This window comes from Echeneis naucrates, chromosome 10 (genome assembly GCF_900963305.1).
Source record: "Echeneis naucrates chromosome 10, fEcheNa1.1, whole genome shotgun sequence".
NCBI lineage: Eukaryota > Metazoa > Chordata > Actinopteri > Carangiformes > Echeneidae > Echeneis > Echeneis naucrates.
This window is the reverse complement of record NC_042520.1, coordinates 13,102,984-13,124,203: the sequence shown is the minus strand read 5'-3', so window position 1 is coordinate 13,124,203 and position 21,220 is coordinate 13,102,984. Positions and strand designations below refer to the sequence as shown.

The window sequence follows — 21,220 nt, the reverse complement described above, 5'->3', positions numbered from 1 at the left end:
ACAGGCAGGTGTGGCCTGCTCATGTGTAAAGTTATTTCTAAGGAGGAGGAGTCCAGGCTAAACTTAGGAGGTACACAGCTTTTTAGTTAGTTTACTTATATTATATATTTTATTAAAAAAACGTCCTCCACACAGTGCAAACTTTTGGATGTATGGCTCACACTATCCCCCTCTCAACAGCTTTTACAGTTAGAGAAATAAATTCACCTCAGCAGCTCTATTAACGGAGGCTAACTGCGACAGTTTCAGCAGTGCAAACCCAGAAATACATTCTGCAGGAGACACAAATTAGGATTTACCCCTTTTTATACTATGACTAATCCATTAGTGGAGGGAGAAACCAGCAGCCAACTGGGATTCTCAAAGGCACATATATCAGATTTTCTGATTCAGAAATCTGCCTCCGTCTCTCAGACATGATGGTGTTAGATCTTAAAATCCCCAAGTCATTTTGACTTAAAAAAATATATTACAATATATTAACATGATTGACCAAGTAAAGAATAAGCTAATACCAAGTCAGACTTCACAATAATTGCAAAATTGATATACTTTGACAGACAGCACAGCGGCATAGTTCTTGCCTGCGTGGGTTTCCAGGTACTCCAGTTTCTTCTGACCATCCAAAGACACAATGCTTGGGTTAATTGGTGACTCTAAATTGTCTGTAGGTCTTAGTGTGAGTGGTTGTTGGGAGCTGGGATTGGCTCCAGCACCCCCAGCAAGATAAGTAATAAGTGATAAGTGGTTGAAACTAAATAAACGAATGAATACACGTTAACCTCTGTTGAAAAAAACATCTACACTGAAAACATTCTTCAGTTTGGCCTGTGATGGCTCAGAGTAACTATCCAATCCCCAAAGTCCACTGGCAGGTTCCCCTCTCTGTGCTGTGGGGATACAGTTGAGAAGGTGTGGGCAGGAGCCCCGGGGGGGCACACAGGCTCCCAGTGCTCCATGAGTGAGGCAGCAGGGGAAGAGTGGTGAAGTGACTGATGGAGGGGGAGATATCACTGGCCAAAGAGGAGAACGGCTGCTGAAGTTGACGGCTGGCTGCAGAGAAACAGGGAGCTGAACGAATGGAGCGCAACACTACATCTTCAGCTAAAAAAAAAAAAAAAAAGAGGGGGGGGAAAGGAGAATTCAATTGTTCATTCTCACAGTTATTATCTTGGCTCATTAAAGCTTATCCAATGCAATGTCACCAGCAATAAGTGAACAAAAGGCAGAGACAACTACAAATCTGTTTTAAGGACTGTGTGCGCTTACCATTTGTGTCTTTGCTGTTATGGGTCATCAGTAACCTCTGAGCCCGTTTATTGCCCATGCGAGCAGCTCGTTTGTAGAATCCAGTTGCTGTTCTCACGTTCTGCTGTACCCCAAAGCCATTCTCGTAACAATAACCCAGGAACAGCAGAGCAGTGTCATCCTGAGAACAAACCCCCCCACCTTTTACAACTTTGTCCTGAATGGATAAGAATTAGACTTACCATTTGGGACAGAGACAAAGAGGAAACTTAATGCAAAATGATGTTTACAGTGGTATGTGCATGGGAGTGCAAATGTCACTGTTAAAACATTTACAATAGCTTAGTGTGACTCAGAACTGAGATAATTGGCAGGGAATAGTAAATAATAATTGACAGTATTACTTCAACATGTCTGCAGAGGATGCAGAGTGAGTGACGTAATACATTTGGAGGCAGGGATGGAATCTCAGCCGTAAAGCCATTGATAAACTCTAGAAGCATCTAGAAGGGAACTTACCCCGCTCTCTGCTGCCATCTTCAGGTACTTGACAGACTTAGTCCCATCTTTCACTGGCTCCTGAGAGAAGACTGAGGCGAGGCAAACCTGAGCCTGAAGAGGGAGGTACGTATATAAAAGGGGAGAGGTGGTCTTAGTCTGCAGAAACTGTTTTGAGCAATGTTGCATGAATTGGCTGAAGATATGAAGTTGTTCAATGGAGAGTATCATAATAATCTACATTTTGAAGGTCCTGTCAAGAAAACACAGAAAGAGGAATAATTTTTTCACTCTCTAGTGCCCTAGCTTGTACATTAGATTGCTAAATTAAGCTTAAAATAAGTTGATGGTATGTTAGCAACAGCTTTAAGAACAGTGACAAAATAAGATTACTGTTGAAGAGAGATTTTATAAGTTTTCTTATCACAGTCTGGTGATGCAGGAAATGGAAATATGCAGTTTGATGACAGTGGTAGTGCTAGTGGAGTTTGATCTGACAGATTTACAGAGTTTACCACATTTTGTAATGAATCCTACCTTAGTAAGTCCAGCTGCAGCAGCTTGCTCCAGCAGGTTGATAGCTATGGACAGCTGCTCTAAACTCTGATTCCCCCTGCTGGTCAAGAGCAGCTTTGCATAGCGGTATTGAGCCTGTGCGTGACCTGTGACTGCTGCCTGCAAGTAGTAATGCAGAGCCTGGAAAGGAAACAAAACAAAAAAACAAAAAAATTCTAAGACTGCACTCTTATATAGAGAGTAAATATGATAATTTCCATATCAACAAAGCACTTAAGAAAGTGAAGGGTGCAGTCTGTAGTCTTACCTTCTCTTTGTCTTTGGTGACTCCTCTGCCCTTCTCATAGCACACACCCACATTAAACTGGGCTTTGTTGTAACCCTGCTGAGCTGCAGCTAGAAAACAGGTAAAAGCTTCCTTGTAGCTCTCAGCCTTGGCACTTTCTATACCTGCCATAAAAAGACACATGAAGGCATTGTCTTAAAAAGAATAAAAAAATTAACGAAGCACAACAAAAACATAGGAACCTTGAGTAGCAATAAGAGTATGTAAATGATTTGATGGTTAATTGCGTCAATAAATCCTTACCAATAATGTTGAGGATAACGGGGATGCTGCTTTCCCCCACTTCTTTGAAGTTGATTAATGCTCCTGCCAGCCTCTCATCAGGCAATATGTCCTGGAGACATTTTTATAAAAAAACAAAAAACAAAAAGAAAACAACAACAGTTAAGATTAAATGAGAAGTCGGTAAATAATTTGTAATAAGAAAAAAGAAGATGCTGTCATTCAAGTAAACTTCACAGAAACTGAAAGGAAGTTGACACTCACCTTGTCATTGGCACAGTTTATCTTTGGGTCATTTTGTTTTGGCTCATTCTGGGATGTCAAGGGAAGAGCTTCCTGTGAGCCTTGAAATAAAAACGCATTATTTTCCAGCTCTCACAAATAACAATTTTAAAAAGTACTGGAAACAAACTTTTAATGATGACAAGCTCGGGCTTAGAACAAACCGGGTGTTGGTGAAATCTGGTCCAGCAGTTTCCTCTGGTGGTCAAAGACAGAACTGTCAGCAGTCAGTTCACTGCTGCTGCACTGAGCAGCATCACCTGCACTACTGCTGCTGCTGCACTGATCTGCAATTTGATCTGAGTTCTGCCTCTGTGGCACCTGCTGCAGGCACAACACACTGCTTCCTCGGGGCAAGACATCATATCTGCATACTGTACAACCCAGAGAGAAGCAATTAGACAGTGTCAGGAGGCTAATCCAGAAATTAAAAAGAAAATGGGTTTAAGAAGAAATGGTCTGGTTTATTAGGCTGACACCATAAGAACTCACAGTTTTTCAGCAGGACACGGTAGTCACACCTCCGCAGCAAGGGGTGGGCTGTCGAGGATCCAGGGGTCTGATTAGGCTCCGTTCCTGAAGAGAACTGAGAGTGGATCCTCCTGCAGACCTGCATAAACAGCACTGCTGCAGACCCCTGAGGAGATACATCAGAAGCATTGTGTAGTTGTAAATTAGTGCTCATCATTGTTTTTATTTAAGACAGTAAAATCCCAATGGCGGGGAGAGGGGAATGCTGGGAGCCAAGATTGTGGGGAACCCTTCTGTTACCTTAAACCAACATGAAGGATATGTGAGGGCTCTAGGTACATGAAGTGGAGGTAGTTAGCTCTCCATTTATGTTTTATGTTAAATACATAGAGTTTGTATAATATGTCATATGAGAACAGGTTTACCAATGTTAAATTGCTCTTTTATTTGCTGTTGCTTTGATGGTAAAGTTGGTTTTCAGAATTATATTTTGCATTCTACTATTTTATACTAGTAGCCATTATAAGGTGCACCCAAAACACTGTAACATATTTCATCCAATTTATAATAAGTGATGCTATCCAAAATGTTATGCTGGATATGCCAGTAAATACGAAAGCTGTGGCATTGCGTATTTGGTAAATGTAACACCGACAGACATACCCATCCTACAGCATCCAGTACTGTGTAATGTGGAAGTTCAGTGTAGCCAAACTGAAAGGTCCTTTGTTTTTTCTTTCTCTCACCGTCCTGCTCCTTCTGAGAGCTGAGAGGAAAACAGCACAAGGCACATGTCACAGCGACAGTCTTGTTTCATTTAAGCATCTGCGAAGAAGTACTGTTCAAGGTTGATGGCTCTGTTTCTGCTGCCTCAACTAACCCTGTTGACACACACAGCATATGCTGCTGGATGACGCAACCAATTGAAAGTGTGGCAGATGGTGTTTTTGGGGAGGACAGGGGGTAAACGAACAAAAAAGGAGTGCCATGATGAGAGCATCTGAGGTCTGCCTTTAATTCAAAGTTTCTCTTTTCATTAGATGATGACATGGCTGGTGGCTACTTCAGACAAAGCAGTCGAGAGATCAAAGTGAGATGGTCGAGGATTTTCTTGTGTTTCCCCCTTTTTTTTCCTATGCGTGTATTGGTAGGCCTGAACAACATGACAAATAAAAGAAATTACCTGCTCTCAGAGGAATTTCGGGAGGTGGAAAAGACAGATGAGCTGTTGATAACCTCATCCTCCACATGGTGGTTCTGGGGAAGACGCAGGGGTGTGCTGCCATGACATCGATGCAGAACTGCAGAGAGGTGGGAAAGCAAAAAAGACAGACAGACAACACAAATTCCGCTATTTCAAGGAGATTTGGTGGAGAGAATAATATATTTGGATACTAAACATTAAAAGTTTATTAAACTACTTAATCGAAAATCGCGCGTGTCCAAACACACACAGACATGCGCGCGCGCGCGTGCGCACACACACACACACACACACACACACAAACAAAAACGCACTCAGCACTCAAAATCAACACTAATTAAAGAAATAACTCATGTTTGGCTAAATATTTTTGTAAGATATTAATAAAGGGACCTATAAGAAATGCATTTTTTAAATAAAAGATTGCATATCACCGGCTCTTTAAAAGCAACTTCTAACAATATAATGTGCCCGTATCACTCCTGGTATTAGGGATCCTCCCTCTGTTATCACATCGTACTTTATCATTTAATGGCCCTCACAACCAAATCATACAAACACTACCTTCATTCAGAAAACGCTAAGGACATTTTATATGTACTAAAATGAGATGTAATACCTGCTACTGCGTCCTTTTGTTGAAGAAACTGAATTTATATGTTTTAAAGACTTCTCAGACATACACCTTGATTTGGATGAGTTAGCTTGTAAAGACCCAGAAACATAAATAAAAGGATGTGTTTATTAAAATGTCCTTTCTGTCTCCCACCTCTTCCTACCAAACCCTGGATCCTCCACATGGTTCGTCTTTAACAGCAGCTCCAACTAGCGAGTTACATCCGAACGGCCATGTTTGTGTTTGAGTCCATCCGGCGGGTCGACCCGGACGGCGGAGGACCGCAGAGGACCGCAGGTCTCTGTTGTGGTTTCACCGGGACATGAAGTCGGAGCTCGGCTGTAAATAATCCTTCACCAATTGCGTCCTTGTTGTTTCGGGGGAAGGAGACGGAAGTGACGCAACAGATGAAGTTTTCTCCGGTACTGCGGTACGTTTTCTACGTCACAGCGCCCCCGTCTGGTGCAGGAAGTAACAGCAGCCGCATCGAGACCAACCAGACCAGATCAGACCATATCAGACTAGATCAGACCACATCAGACCATATCAGACTAGATCAGACTAGATCAGACCATATCAGACCACATCAGACCACATCAGACCACATCAGACTATATCAGACCATATCAGACCATATCAGACTAGATCAGACCACATCAGACCATATCAGACCATATCAGACCACATCAGACCACATCAGACCACATCAGACCATATCAGAACAGACCCGATACGTCATAGAGCCTCGCGATCTGTCGGGAGGATCCCCATTCATTCTTTTGACACAAGAGTTGACAACAATATTATGTTTTTTCAGGACATGGAGACATCAGCAAACAACAAGAGCATGTACTGAATTCAGTAATTTCCCAATCATCAATTTGTTGGGATTCAGCTCACTGAAGGGAAGCAATATTATTGTTTTCATTCTTTTTTCAATGTAGTTACACCATTTTTCTGATAACACATGAATGCTTTTTACATCTGGTTATTGTTGAGTGTCAACTCAGGCCTTATGGTAAATGTGTAATAAAGATGCTGTGTTTTAACCGGGAGGTTGGATACTGGTAAATACATTTACAGCTGTATGAGAAATATATTGATCTATGAATCTGTCATTCATAAATTCAGGGGTTTCCTTAGTAAGCTACACAAAGTTCATCAGTCACTCTGCAGGACAGCTCGGCTTTTCTCTGCTTTGCCCATGGGTCAAATAGTGACGCACGCCGTGACACTCACTGGAAAAACACACTCTTCCAGTCAGATGGGGCTAAACAGGGGGCTGGAGGGAGGGGATCTGCTCTTGTGAAGTTAGATTAAACTTGGAATAATTCACTTCTTGACCAGTTTCCATGGTGACACAGTCATCATGACTTTTACTTACCGCCATCCTCAGGCAAATAAGTCTAGCCTGCAGTAATTTATAATGTTAGCAAGATTTCTGCACTGCCAAATAATGTTTGCTGACTCGCCTGAGGCCAAATTTATCTGGACAATATGGAAAATACTGAGTTGAGCTGGAAACTGCCTCCCACTAGACCTGACTAATTCAGCAGTTTGTTTTTATCCATGTTTCAGTCTGTACTCAAGGTCTCAAGTTTGAGAAATTTAAAGCAGGGATGGGATTTGATAATTCCTAAGCAATTTCAGCAATCTCAATTGTCCCTTTTTGGAATTCATTTAAAGATTATGACTTTCTGCTAGTCAGCTTGTTGCAAACACATGCATTTGCAGGCAGTAGATGCAGACGGATTTGAACATTAGAGGACATTGTGAGCAGTAACTAAGTACATTTACTCAATGTCGAGATTAAAGCCTTCAGTCTTTGTGCTGTCATTGATATGTCAGATAGCTATAATATAGATAAAAATGACAATAAGTTCATAAACTGTAATGTATTGTTGAAGGCTACCAGAAACCAGCAGTTTCCAAGTGGCAGGGGCATAAACATTATGTTTTCAATCAATAGACTAAATTATGTAACCTCTACTCTGAATCATACGAGTGGCACTTGTACATTCATGTATTGGTATTGATGCACTTGAGAGGGGCATTTTTTTCAACTGAATAAGCACTTGTACTATTTTCAGTATATTTTTTCTGATAGCCCTGTTGAATACAACACTTTTACTTACATTTCTACATTTCTGTATTGGTGTGATTACTCAAATGTTGGACCTCGGTGCTTCTTCCACCAGTGACTGTTACTTCTCTCTTATTAAAAGCATTGTTGCAGCCTCCTTTTCATCAATCCACTGCTGTGATACACCACACTACCCCCCTTCATCCCAACCTCTGGAATCTAAAGCCCTTGCAGTCTCATTCAGAGGAAGGGGAGGGAGGGCAGAGAAGGACAGTGGGACCCAGCTGGATGACCCCTTTATTTTGTTAGCTGTGTGCGAATTTGCAGGGTGTGTGTGTCTGTATGGTTGAGATGTGCTTCTTGTCTCATGATAAGACCCAACCATCTATCCACATAATCTGTAGACGTTGCATTAGGGAGTACAGAGGATTTGCTCAGAGGAGAGTGAGCCCAAATTAAAGTTGTAGATTTTGTTTGTCTGGAACCATTCAGATAGGGAAGACATGGCCTGTGCTGCAGTAAAGAAGTGATTTTCCTTCGGGGCAATTCAAGGCCATAACAGAGGATCCTTCAAGCTTCAAACAGCTTAGAAGGAGCGAGAACGATTCAGATTTGTCTCCTAAATTCAGTCAAGGGGGCGGGGAATTTAAAGAAAAGGCACGGGGGGGTGTTTCTTGCCCCTCTCTCCCCTTTTTCTCTCCCTGCCTGTCTCCTTGGTCACACACATACACACAAACTACTGACACACACACAAACACTGACGAGGGCTCAGTCCTGCGATGGCCACCACCACCACCGAGGAGAGCTCTCCGGTCCTGGCCACCGTAGCACCCCAGCAGCCTGACTTGGAAACTAGCATAGGACCCAGCTCAGTGGCTGAACCTGAGCCCAGTGAGGCCCAGCGTGACAGAGAGGAAAAAGAAGACAATGAAGAGGACAACGCAGGAGGAAGCTCAGTGCCGGGGCAGGAGGATGCTACAGGCCAGAGTGTGGACCCTGAGTGTGTGGAGGAGAGGTTTAGGATCGACAGGAAGAAGCTGGAGAATATGTTGTATGGTGAGATGTTAAATTCTGTTATTGCAGTCTATACCACGCACCAAGGCTCCTTGGTTTAGCACAGGCAGAGATTTTTCTGAGATTTATTCTTTTGCTTATATCTGTAGTGGCCTCCCTGTGTGCTCCTCCCTCACAGTCCTTGTTATCTGCCTGACCCTATGTGTCTGTCAAGGCCTGCAGCTGGCAGCTCGCTTGTTGCCACCATCAGTAAAGCTGCCACCCACTGAACTCCTGTTGCTGTATCACCTTGATTTATGACCTGTACCAACTTATGCATTCAGGAGTCTTTTTGGCTGTTATCATTCTTGTCTGGTAAGCAGAGGTAACTGCCTCTGTTAGTTATCACTGCTTGTCAGTTTAGTGACAAATGCCTCTCCGATGTTACTGGGGAGACTCTTTCTGTGAGTGTGCTGCTTCTGCAGATAGAGGCTGATGTTTGCCTGTTTGTCCTCGCTCAGACCCTCAACGGGAAAGCGCTTTAGCGGGTTCAGCTCTGATAACTAGCGGTTGTTTTATTGTATGTGCAGCTGGGACCGTGCTTTTGTCGTTGTTTGAGCAGCCCAGGCAGTAAATATTGTATATGCCATCCTTTGAATGACAATCCATCACTCAGCACTTGAGATGCCACTATGATGGGATGAGAAGTAAGCTCTTTATTTATTATTTTCTATCTCCATGATAACTGCTGGCATTATTAATTTTTTATTTTTTTTTTACCAAGTGGGAGGTCTTTGCCTCAGCAAATGCCCTCAACGTGATTAGATGTCTCTAGGCTAATTTGTGGTCGCCCTCCCAACCACCACCTTCCCTCTCCACCCCATACTGTTTTCTTGGCATTCCCCAGCTCCAGCCAGCGTAACCCATAGTGATGAAGGGGGGTTAGGGCGGTCCTCGGCTTCCCCCCTACCCTGTAAATGTCAGTGTGGAGCGATGGCCTTTTAAAATTGTTTACGTTCCAGGCAACCTCTTGTTTCAGTCACTTGGCAAATTTGAGCCAAGTAAACATTTAAGATGACATGCCTGTATGTTATTTAACACTATGTTGCTGTCAAGGGAGAAAATATGATGCTGCTGATCACCACAATGTGGAAAATTGCAATAATGTTTATCATTATCTTTTCTTTTGCTTGATTTGTGTCTTTCAGCTCCAAAGCTTGGAAATGCTGAGACAGGCGAAGAATTTTTCGAGAGAGTAAGTAAAAATCAAGGCTAATTTGACACATTTTAAACAAGAAGATGAAATGACTCAGAAACATCACCCTGGTTCCTCAGTGACAGCCACCTGTAATCATTATAGCAATAAGCCTCTTCGTTATTTGTAGTTCAGAGATCAGCAAGAGCATCCGTCACATTTGTTCCACACTCTGCATCCAGTGATTACTGGTTCCATGGAGGTGATGATTAAAGCCTTTGAAATGCTAATGAGGCTTTGTATTCTAAGATTGAACAGATCTGCTATGTGACTGAATGTGTGTGTTGCATGTATTGTGTGTCTTTGTTGCATATAATGACTGCTCTGACTTTCTTTTTCAGTCAATTACACTGTTTTTCCCTCCACAGGTGATGAAAGAAACTAACACTCAGGTGAAATGGCCATCCAAGCTGAAGATTGGAGCAAAGTCAAAGAAAGGTCACAACTGCTTGATATCTCAGTCACACGCAATGTCACTGTTCAGTGTTTTTCTGTTCTATTCTTTCTATAAACGGAGTCATTTTCAGATAAAAACAATAAATCACCTCTTTGGGACTTAACTCTTACTGTGATTTTTTTATTTGAATCTAGATCCACATGTTAAGGTGGAAGGGAAGATAGCCAATGTTCTGGAAGCCAAAAAGAAGATACTAGAAGTCCTGGAGACCAGGGTGAGGGCTGGTCCTTAAGTTTGACAATTTAGTTAAGTCAACAATGTGCATATTTGACTAGATGAGTGAAAAAAGTAAAAAAGTAACACTTTTTTCTCTTATAAAATCTCCTTGTAATGAAATACTTATAAAATCCAGGTGAACAAGGTGACTCTAAAGATTGATGTGGCCTATACAGAGCACTCCCACGTCATTGGAAAAGGTGGTGGAAACATAAAAAAAGTGATGGAGGACACATCCTGTCACATCCACTTCCCTGACTCCAATCGCCACAGTGCCACAGGAGATAAGAGCAATCAGGTAGCTGTCCTTAAATGGACATTTTAATGTGTAACTAACTGACGCTATGAGGAGAAACTGAAAGCAGCTTCATACGCGTGTCATGTGTTTCTTTGACTGAATTTCCAGGTCTCCATTGCTGGTCCCATAGAAGGAGTGGAGGAAGCTAGGAGGAAGATAAGAGTGAGTGGTCAATAGGAAATCTGAAAAGCGACAGCCAAAGATATATTTTTATTTGTCTCCAATCTTAATGTCCTCTCTGCTGTCAGACAGTGGGATCAATAGAGTGATGAATAGAATGGCTGACGCAAAGAGGACAGGTGTATTTGTCAAACAGCATCTGCCTATCTCTGTCTCTAACAGCTCGTCTTATCCCCCTCCCCTTCTTGTTCCTGTTTCCTCTCTGTTTCTTGGTTTCCTGTACAATCTTCCTTGTCCCAGGATCTGCAGCCGCTGTCTTTGACCTTTGACCTGCCAGTCAGTCTAGTCCCCCAGGCGCTGCCGGATGCGGGCTCACCACTCATCCAGCAGGTAGTGCAGACACTGGGGGTCAGTGTGAGTTTCAGGGCCGCGCCGCCCCAACCTCAGACACAGCCCCCCTTTTATGGAAGCTGTTGCACCGTCTGGGGCCTTCAGGGAAATGCAGCTGCTGTCAAGGTTGGCGTGACATTTTTGAGAGAGTTGATCCAAATTTAAATAAGATACTTCATATTATATATACATTCATATATCATACAATATCATGCATATACCTATCATCACCTGACTGCCAGAAAGCCACCTGCATCCTGATGGACCTTCTGCTGGGGTCAGAGGTCACAGGAGGTATCGTAAGCAGCCAGCTGGATGTCACCTCCCAACAGCATCTGTTCCTGTTGGGTCAGAACGGGGCTCACTTCCTGAGCGTCATGCACCAGACCCAAACTCAGATCATCTTACCAGACCTCAGCGCTCCTCAGAGCCCCCCCTCACTGCTCATCCAGGGCAGCCCTGATGGCGTGTGTCTGGCTCGACAGCAGCTCATGGTACAGTACATAAATCTGTTTTCTTTTTGAAAAGCCAGAATTATATCAAAGGAATCTGCTGAGAGATTTGCAACTGCGTGTGTTTTTTTCTGTTTGTTTGCCAAAATATGTTTTAGTTCCTGTGCTCTCTTTCTTCTCGCGGGATGATCCGCAGTGTGTTTTTGTTGCAGATGCAATAACAAAAGTTTTATTAATCTGTTGTGTGCATGTGTAGGATTGTTTGCCTGTGTGCTTGATGTTCGACATGCGTGAAGAAGGAGAGGCAGATTCTGATAAACTGGCTCAGATGATGCAAAACCTGCGAGTCTTCATTAGTGTCAAACCAAAAGTAAAACAGACCAGCAAGGTACAGTTTTATCCGCGTAGCTTCACTGTCTTCTCTGTGTTACAGTCACTATCAGAAGGGAAAATGCAATTTAATTTTGTTATGTGGTACCAGCCGAATTATTTTTAATTGACATTCAATGTAGATATTAACTATAGAGTGTGTGATTGCTTCTTTCATGTTCACTTGAATCAATAAGAAATCGTACTGAAAATATTTCTTGAGTATTCACTTTGATTTTAATCAAATCTGTCAGTCAGTGGTGGTGAAGGGTTTGGAAAGGAACATGTCCTGTCTTTATGAAGCCCGCCGTCTGCTCCTGGGGCTCGAATCTTTTGAGATTGCCAAGGTAATTGAGGTGACCCCTGACCCCATGCGGACTGGCAGCGGCCTGACCAATTATTGGCTCAACATGTTGCTGCAGCAGCTTCGTCTATCTGAGCAAGGTGAGGAATCCCGCACATGTACTGTACATGTTCCATTGAAATGCTGTGGGAACTGGTGAGACACAGTTGGAAAACAAGATGATGACAGAGTGTTGCACACCATTACAGTGCCACGTGTCCGACATGGAGATGAGATGAAGGTGGCGCGCACATATTATTTGGATCGTTCCAGGATACACAGCAAGAAGCTTTCAAGAGATATTACATTCGCATCGGCAGCTTGGTTTTAAGCAAAAGGAAAAAATGCAACCAACCTGATTTACAGGAGTCAGAGAGAGAAAAGTAATTTGAAGTCCTGGCCAGTCCAGGTCCATCGTGGCATTTTGCTTCTGTTTTGATGCAGCACTATATTTCAATGTAGATTTTTCTGGTGAATGAGATGTGGAGACAAGTAGGCTGCAGGAAGTAATCTCCCATTGCATCTACACTGATGGAAATGAAATATAAGGAGAACCAGGTTGGCAACGTAATTATAGATTTTGTCTTCAGCACTGCTTCGTTCACTCTGTTTGTATCACAGCAAATCAATTGACTTTTTTTCTCAATTTTATTTGTTCTTTTTTTTTTTTATTTCAGGCATTTTTATGAAGGCTGTCTTTGTGCTTTGGACTTTTTCTTTGCTTTTTGTGCTTAGTATGCAGAAAGACAGGTGGGTGGGTAGAAACATACAGGACAGTACAGCCATGTGCCTTTCATTCTGATTAGGCCCTTTGCCTGCTTCGACTCCAGACGTGCTGACTAATACCAAGCCACACTGCTCACCCCCACCAGGCCTCACCCCTCCCGCTGATGAGGGTAGGGTCGGACTGAAGGGAACAGACAGCCGCCCACTAGAGAAGGTTTGTATAGCGTTAGCATCAGCACACAATGTATCCCTCCTGGCAAAAACCAAAAGCACTGTAATCTCCCCTTTGTCTCAGATTTTAGAAAATGAAGACCAGTCTGGCCAATCAGAGGATGACAGTGCAAAGGTCGTGGCAATGTCATCATCTGAGGCGAGCGATGCCATGAACAACAACATCAGCCGTATGGGGCTGATTGGCCGTAGGGGGAGTCTCCAAGGTCCTGAAATTGCAAAGATTTTTGGTCAGGGGAGACGACATTCAACAGGACAACCACTAACCTACAGGTGAGCGTTCTTTTTTCTTTTGTGGTTGATTTTTCACTTGTGTCAGAATGGTGTTACTTTCCATCATCACTCTTGACAGTTTACTGAGTAATACCTCAACCAAAAATCAAACCATAACCTAAAACAGAAATTATTAACCTTGTAACAACTTGGGGTTTTTCCACAGATCTTAGTTAAGTCTCCACAATGACAGCAGATTCCGCTGTACAAAGTGATTAATGCACACACAATTATTCATGCTTACACACACACATGCAATCATTTTGACACCAAAATATTGGTGTTGTTGAGAAACAATTGACAAATCCATTGTGTGTGTGTGTGTGTGTGTGTGTGTGTGTGTGTGTGTGTCCTGAATGAGCCAGATTGCTGAACGCAGAAATTGAGGGAGGGAGAAGTGAGAGGAGGAACAGCCTGAGGCGTGATGTGACGCTGGCTCAGGATGTCCACGCTAACTCATCCAAGGCTGAGGTGAGGCCTTTTTTAAAAGTATAACTTACCCTCAGTGGGCAGACTATCAAATGTCTGTGACCCTCTGGAAGACATAAGATGCTGAAAATATAATAAAGTTTTAAAGTTAATTACCGAGGAACACAGGCTATGAATGTCAGAAAGAAGAGACAAGACAACCTCCTTCTTGCTATAAGCCAGCTGTAGATAACAAAATAGATTGAAACCAGAAAGTACAATTTTATTTGTGGTGTTATTTAGCCAGCCGATTTGCGCCCACATCGGAAGGATTTGATTTTGAGAATCGATTTTTGTGTTTGTTGGCTTCGCCTCTCAAAGGGCCTGCGCACAGGATTAACAAATTTACTGCCACAGTGTCAGGAAATGTTGTTTAGTCCTGTTTGCCTCTTCTGTAAATTTGGTTCCCCCTGCTTCCCCCTCTCTTCAGCAACCAGAGAAAAAAAAACAAAAACAACAACAACAAAAAAAGAACAAACCAATTCAATTTCATGCATTATTTACTTGCTCTATTTCCTATTTATGCTCCGTAGGATTATGACTACGAGAAGAAGAAGCTCCTGGCAACCAGAGGTTAGTGTTTTTAAATGGTTAATATTTCTTCCTGTCACACTGTCTTCTCAGAAGCTCTGCACAGGTTTCTGCAGCAGCGAAGGCACTGATTACCAAGTGCTTCTTTTTTTATTGATATAAAATTGCTTTATGCTTCAGATAGTTATATAAGTGCATATTTTGCTGAGAAATTTGTCACACTGTTGCTGTTTCGTCTTATTAAACATCCACCTTGTAATCAAGTTGTTTTCAGTGGACATCCACCGAATCCACTTCATTTCCTCAAACTATTTCTTTCTTCTGCTGTAAAAACGCAAGTTGATATGAATGTATTCTTATTTATAAACTACTGATAATAAATACAATTAAGTTGGAACAAATGCCCTTCTAGTCTATTCAAGTCTTTTATAGAGGCAACGCATACATTGACAGAGAAGCCATTTCAGTGCTGCTCACTGCCAAGACAACTGATGGAGGGGGACATGTTTATGAGCTGCACTGTGCCAAAGTTGTAATAGAGCAGCACTGGCACTCCCACTTAACTCACATGGGGCAAAACACAATGTAGACAACATACAAATGCATTAAGACAGCTGTGTGCACGCATACACATGCATGGCTGCACTCCCACACATGCACACACAGGAAGCACTACCTCATCCATCATGCAGAATGAGAGATAGCGAGAAGATATCCAGCCAAATGGTGCTAAATTCCCTTAGTGTTGCTTTATGGGATTATGAATTAGCAGTTTGAATGGGCCATCTGCCTGGCAGTCATTAAGACACCCATATGCCAGTATATGAATGGGACATTTACTCAAAGCACACACACACACACACACACACACACACGTGCACATACTTTCGCACGAGTGACAACCGCAGTAGTTCTTATCCTTTTGATATCATGCACTGTGAGTGAGTGCTGGTACACACATCGAACGTGATTTGGTGCAGTTGAGGCTCAGGGTCGCTTGTTTGCCACTTGTGTGTTTGTGTGTGTGTGTGCTTCTGTCTAAATTTCACCAATGTGAGCTTTATTAATTGTGCCACATGCTGGCGAAAGAGGCTTTGTTTGAGCTCCAACACTTGAACCCAGCTTGTCCAATTTGGAATCTTTGAGAATACTGCAGATACGGTATGAGCGGAGAGCACTGAGTAGCAAGGCTAATTGGAAATTACTGCATTGAGAGCAGTGTATGATTTCTACAAGAGCAAAACAAATATTATCCAACATTACAGTTCCCTCAGGAGTTAGTGGAGAGCAAAACAGGATCAAATGAAAAGTCAGGTTAACAGAAATATGGCTCAAAATGAAAGCTTCTGTTCCTCTTTCCTGACGAATCAGTTGTTGCATTATGTGCTGATGATATGTGGATTGCATTTACAGCACTGCCGCAAAATCGGATAGAAAAGAAGATTTAAGTCAGTTTTGTGTCGGCTCTGTATGTTTTATCAGCCATGCAGAGGAAGCCTGTTGTCACTGAGGTCCGGACACCCACAGACACCTGGAGTGGCCTGGGCTTCTCCAAGTCCATGCCAGCTGAGGCAGTGAAAGAGCTCCGCAACATCAGCCGCCAAAGCTACAAGCCCTACCTGAGCACCAGCAGCAGCCAGCAACAGGTGCAAAGGAGTTGAATGTGAATGCGAACCGACAATTATTTCACACAACTGCCCTCATTTTGCTAAACTTTCATTCTTGAGCGACCAAAGTGCTTTCTTGCTGCATTGTGATGAAACAACTGCCCCCAGTGGACCGAAAAGGTGTCATTTATTGGTTTGAAACATTTATCTCACTGCGTAGTAAGCAGTGCCAATTTGTATGCTCAGTTTCCTGGGGTTTGATAATATCGTCTTGGTCAACACAGCCAATCCCCAACAGCCTGTTTACCTAAGCCCTTTCATCTCATCTCCCTGGCTCTGTGAAAACCTCCCAGACGTCTGATCTCCAACTGTTTAAAATCCGCTGATGGTGAAGCAGACATTTAGGTGAATAGAGGTTTTCCACTTTTCTTCTGAGACCCTGGAAGCTTTGAGGAAGCATCGTTAATGGCCACTGCATTGATTATTTGAGAATGCTGCTGTCACAGGTAAACCAACAGACTAATGGAGACGCATTATCAACAGCCTATCTAATTAAATCCTTCAACCTGCGAATATTATGATCGCTCAAATCTCAAGCACCGTTGATAACTTATTTGTAATTACTGACGACATTCAAAGTGCAGACAGATAAAATAAGGGATGGTGACAGAAGTACAAGGTTCAGCTGTGATACTGACTGAATATTTAATAGTGTTACATTTTCTCTCTCCTAGTCATGGGCATCTCCGGCAGGGAAGCTGCGTAACGGGAGTGACTCAGAGAACTGGAGGGACAGACGTGGATCCACATCTTCATCCCTGCCTATCTCAGCCTCCTTATCCTCATCTTCTTCATCCTCCCCCTCCTCTCCTCCTTCCACTCTCCCTTCTTCTACCTCTTCCTTCCCTGCATTTGCATCATCAGTGAACAGAAGCAGGAATGACAAAACCTGTAAGTTTCTGCATGCAGGTCTCGGGGGTCAGTGTTTCATGCTCTGTTTGGTCTTCTCCTCTGAACTTTGACCTGTGGTGTCTAGTGGAGAGCTTCGCGAGCAGCAATAGCTACTCTGAAGGTGTGTGCTCATCAAGAAGGGCGTCGACTTGCAGTCAGCGGAGCCCATCCCCTCAAATTTCAGATGACCTACCTGAGCTGCTTAGTCAACTTGGCCTAATCAAGTACATTGATGTGTTTGAAGAACAAGAGGTAAACGCACGCAGAGAGCTGCAAGCAATCACTTTCTCCATTGCACGACAATACGTTTTCATCATCACTACACTGGTTTTACTCGTTGCAGAGTCCAAAACTATTTCACATCATGAATGGGCATCATGAAGCAGTTACTTTCTGTTTTTGCCCAGATTGACTACCAGACCTTCCTGACTCTGTCTGATGAAGATCTGAAGGAAGTGGGTGTCTGCACTTTTGGAGCCCGACGCAAGATGTTACTGGCAATCTCAGGTGAGAATCTGATGTCCTCGCTTGGATTCAGATCTGCTTTTCCATCTGTTCAGGCGGTCGTTGTCGCTTGCCTCATCTGGTGAGAATGATGAATGTGTTTACCCTGTAATCCAGACCTGAACAGGAGCAAGAGGAGGCTCTCTGACACACCTGCTGTGAAGCCTGGGTATCTGGAGGGAGGTGCTAGTGGTCGACTGCCACGAATCATGGATCTAGAAGTTGCAGCTCAGAGCAACCACTGGTGAGAGGAGCAGCTCTGAGCGCCATCTCACCGCACCGCATGGAGCAATAAAACCAGAACGTATGCAATGATGGAGTTGCCACTGCAAAACTCTTATTTTCTTTTTTTTTTTTTCTTTCAAGAAATGATTAAGCATGAAATTGCAGGAGAGCAGCAAACATTATATAAATATTTAAATCCAGTGCCTTTCATCTACAGCCATACCCCAAAGCTTTTTTTATATACAAAACAAAGACAAGGAGGTCTTCCAACCCAATCCTCTGATTCTGCAGAAAAGAAAAATATCTGAAATGAACTTGTGAAGAAGATGACTATATTTCTCTATGGGGGCTTTTCTTATGCAAACTTAGTTTTGTGCTTTGTCTTTGTTAACTGCAACATGTATGTAAGATATTTACAATGAAAATGACATTGATAGTGAGGTTTAATAAATCAAATTCTGCTGTTAAGGTTTATCCTTCAATACTGCATCCTTTGGGAAACACATACTTTTATTCAGACTTACTTGTGCAAAAAGACACAGAAAAATCTCAAATCACATGCAAAAAATGCTCCGTCTCCCACATCTAAAATCACATCCAGCCTCTTCATCCACTCAGAGATGGTGTCAGACCACCAGAGGGCAGTGGCACGACACACTGTGCTTATAAATTCAAATCACATTTGTGTTGCATGAAAAATACTGAATTTGTTTGCCGGAGAGAACACAGTGACAATAGCATTAGAACCCGATGGGAACATGGTGGAGAAATATACAACAGGAACAATCAGAAATCCTATACATGTCATTTGTGTGATGGCGAAACGACATTCTTTGTAATGTAATTTGGTCTCATCTGACTGCTCACCCGAAAGTTTCAATTTAATTTATCATTGTTTCCAGGAGTGAAGCCACTGGAACTGCTTAAGAATTGTTTACTGTTTAATTTATTTAGCAGAGGGCTACACATGGCAATTTAATGCTATCAGAAGAACCTCGATGACAGAATGTAAATGAGAACAGTATGATCCCTCTCAATTTGCGAATCTGGAATATTGCTGTTGGTTACCACATTTATGCAACAGATTCAAGAAAACCTCCACCGGGGGGCATGAGGGGGTCTGATCTGTACATACGCTCCGCAAGCCGACTGGTGCAGTGGCAGGCATGCATGAAGGAGACTGTGAGTGGAAGTGGTGGGCTGGTATAGATTAGGGAGAGATGATCCCTGCTTATTACAATGTCTCTGCCAATTACACAGACAGGCTTTAGACCAGTGATCCTCAAATGTGGTCCTTGGGCCCCGGAGCAGTGCTGGATTTCTTTTCTGTCATGTAGTTAATTGCAGCCCCCTGTGGTTGTGAGACTACATCAGGTCCTTGATCACGCAGCTAGAATGAAAGGTATCTGGACAAACCAGCAGTGCTGTGGACCCTGAGGACTTTGGAGAGCCACTTGGACTTTTCACCTGCTAAAGTGGCAATCTTGGCACACAGCCCAGTTACATAGTGTGTGTGCAGAAAGACACCCAGAGCAGAGTTCACCTACAGCCTGTTCTTTTATCTAGCGTCTTGAGAAGCTCCAATGTGAGGTAAAACTTTATAACATAAAAGGTGGATTGACGTGAGTTCAGCTAGTTTTGGTTCAGCAGTTTGATCGTGGTGATACCTCAGGTGTTTTCTTGTGCTTGTTTACGTGCAGCCAGTCATGGCCCATCAATCACCATAGACACGAACAATACGAGTCGGCCTCCTCAAATATAGTACAGTAATAGTGATTATTACTGTCCTGGTCAAAAGTTGGATTAGAAGTTAGATCCAGCAACTAGTTTAAGTGAGCATAAAGACTCAGAGAGGCAAAGAGGCAGGCAGAACCTGTGAACCACTAACACATATGTCTGGTTTAGTCCATGCAAAAAAAAACAAAAAACACCGCAAATATGAATAACAAAAGAAAACTTAACTGCCAAGTTAAAGCTGAACTACTTCATACACTTCCCTTCATGATGAGAACAAAACAACTGAAAACATTTGGTGCATCAAGCGTGAACAGGAGAGAGATTGTGATGTGATTTCTAATTTTGAAAGTGCTATAGCAGATATTACGCTGAAAAGTGCAGTTCTGTACTTCATTGCGCACGAGTTCCCACTGGGATTATATGATATTGGGTTAACAGCAGAAATGTAAAAAAGGCCTGTGAATGAAATATAACTTACAGATCTCATAAATGACAAACTTTGTGTTTTATTCCTAAAAAAAAAAAAAAAAAAGAAGAAGCAACAAATTCCTGAAAGTCCTCCAGGTAGTAACCAATCCTTGGTCTTCATGGAAACCCCAGGCTGATTGGACTATCCACCTGACATGGAACCCATCTGCAGATAATAAAAAAGAAAAAAGCAGCCAATGGAGAAATGAAAAAGAGAAACCATGCCCTGAAGATAAAACACAACTATGCATCTCCCATACTGAGATGAAGATGGAACTCACTCCAGGAGAGTGAGTGGGAGAGTGGAAGGAAGAAGAAACAGTAATGAGACTGTGTGATTGTGTGTGTGTGTGTGTGTGTGTGTGTAATAGATTAGATGTGTTTTGTCATTAGGAGGAAAAATTAAATCACAACATAATTAGAAATGTGAAATGTTCTTGTAATTAGTTGAATGTATCCACCCTATTCCTTGCCCACAATCCCCTTCTTGAATACTGGCCATTATTTTTGATCTACAGGTATTTCTGTAACTGAAGTGGCCTGGCATCTGCACGGGTTCAGACTATGTTATGTGTGTCTTTCCAAGAGATTTGGCAGAAATCAGGCGTGAAGAAGTGGCCTTGGATGGGCTCCATTTGATCCTGTTGCTACAGACAGGGAAGCAAAGAACAATGTCATTAGTTTTTCAAAAACAATAAAGCCAAACATCTTCAAACCAGACAAATAGCCCAGTCAGAGACCCAAAGTCCCTGATGACTACATCGCTCATTCAGTGCTAAGCTAATTTAGCCTGCTGCAGCTACCGAAGTCACTTTGTGAGGTCCTTCTATTTCTCAGTAATAGAAGGCACACATATAAAATCCTCTTTTATATGTCTATTTTACAAAAAAACAAAAACAACCCAAAATTGTTTGTAACACCTTCTTGCTTCCCTGCAGTGTCTGATCAGCCGATTGTTGGTACAAAATATAGCCCAAAGCTAACTTAAACAGACAGACGACTAGGCTAGCTGTGTCCTGCAGTTTCACACTTCGTACGAGGACACTTTAGACTGCAGCTGGCAACAGCTTCATTTCTACTACACAGAGATAACTTGGTTATTTGTCTTCTCAGTCTTGAT

The 21,220-nt window shown here is 42.6% G+C and overlaps 2 protein-coding genes across 3 annotated transcripts; one reads left to right on the top strand and one right to left on the bottom strand.

Moving 5' to 3' along the window:
- Positions 1-86: 86 nt before the first annotated feature.
- dele1 (DAP3 binding cell death enhancer 1) lies at positions 87-5,783 on the bottom strand. Of its 2 annotated transcripts, none has more exons than XM_029512078.1 (12): positions 5,557-5,783; positions 4,767-4,884; positions 4,247-4,349; positions 3,605-3,749; positions 3,277-3,486; positions 3,095-3,174; positions 2,852-2,942; positions 2,570-2,742; positions 2,284-2,442; positions 1,768-1,860; positions 1,270-1,429; positions 87-1,104 (listed from the first exon to the last, which is right to left on the bottom strand). In XM_029512078.1, exons 1-12 carry the CDS (start codon positions 5,585-5,587, stop codon positions 848-850), a joined length of 1,620 nt encoding a protein of 539 aa, XP_029367938.1. In that variant the 5' UTR covers positions 5,588-5,783; the 3' UTR covers positions 87-847. The 2 variants fall into 2 exon arrangements, with proteins under 2 accessions (XP_029367938.1, XP_029367939.1); XM_029512079.1 differs by having other exon boundaries at positions 2,570-2,712.
- Positions 5,784-8,265: 2,482 nt separating this feature from the next.
- bicc2 (bicaudal C homolog 2) lies at positions 8,266-17,918 on the top strand. The gene is made up of 19 exons (XM_029513019.1): positions 8,266-8,542; positions 9,688-9,734; positions 10,103-10,172; positions 10,326-10,405; positions 10,544-10,705; positions 10,814-10,867; positions 11,126-11,341; positions 11,458-11,709; positions 11,924-12,055; positions 12,291-12,480; positions 13,186-13,319; positions 13,401-13,609; positions 13,975-14,080; positions 14,611-14,650; positions 16,091-16,254; positions 16,950-17,166; positions 17,252-17,418; positions 17,574-17,673; positions 17,788-17,918. Exons 1-19 carry the CDS (start codon positions 8,266-8,268, stop codon positions 17,916-17,918), a joined length of 2,748 nt encoding a protein of 915 aa, XP_029368879.1.
- The last annotated feature ends 3,302 nt before the right edge of the window (positions 17,919-21,220 follow it).

Coding starts and splice junctions, on each gene's coding strand:
- dele1 (XM_029512078.1), bottom strand. CDS start 5,587: ATGTGGAGGATCCAGGGTTTGGTAGGAAGAG. Junction 4,885..5,556: donor CCAGGGTTTGGTAGGAAGAG/GTGGGAGACAGA, acceptor ACCTCTCTGCAG/TTCTGCATCGATGTCATGGC. Junction 1,861..2,283: donor CTGCAGCTGGACTTACTAAG/GTAGGATTCATT, acceptor CTCCCTCTTCAG/GCTCAGGTTTGCCTCGCCTC.
- bicc2 (XM_029513019.1), top strand. CDS start 8,266: ATGGCCACCACCACCACCGAGGAGAGCTCTCCGGTCCTGGCCACCGTA. Junction 12,481..13,185: donor GCTTCGTCTATCTGAGCAAG/GTGAGGAATCCC, acceptor CATTCTGATTAG/GCCCTTTGCCTGCTTCGACT. Junction 14,081..14,610: donor CTAACTCATCCAAGGCTGAG/GTGAGGCCTTTT, acceptor TATGCTCCGTAG/GATTATGACTACGAGAAGAA.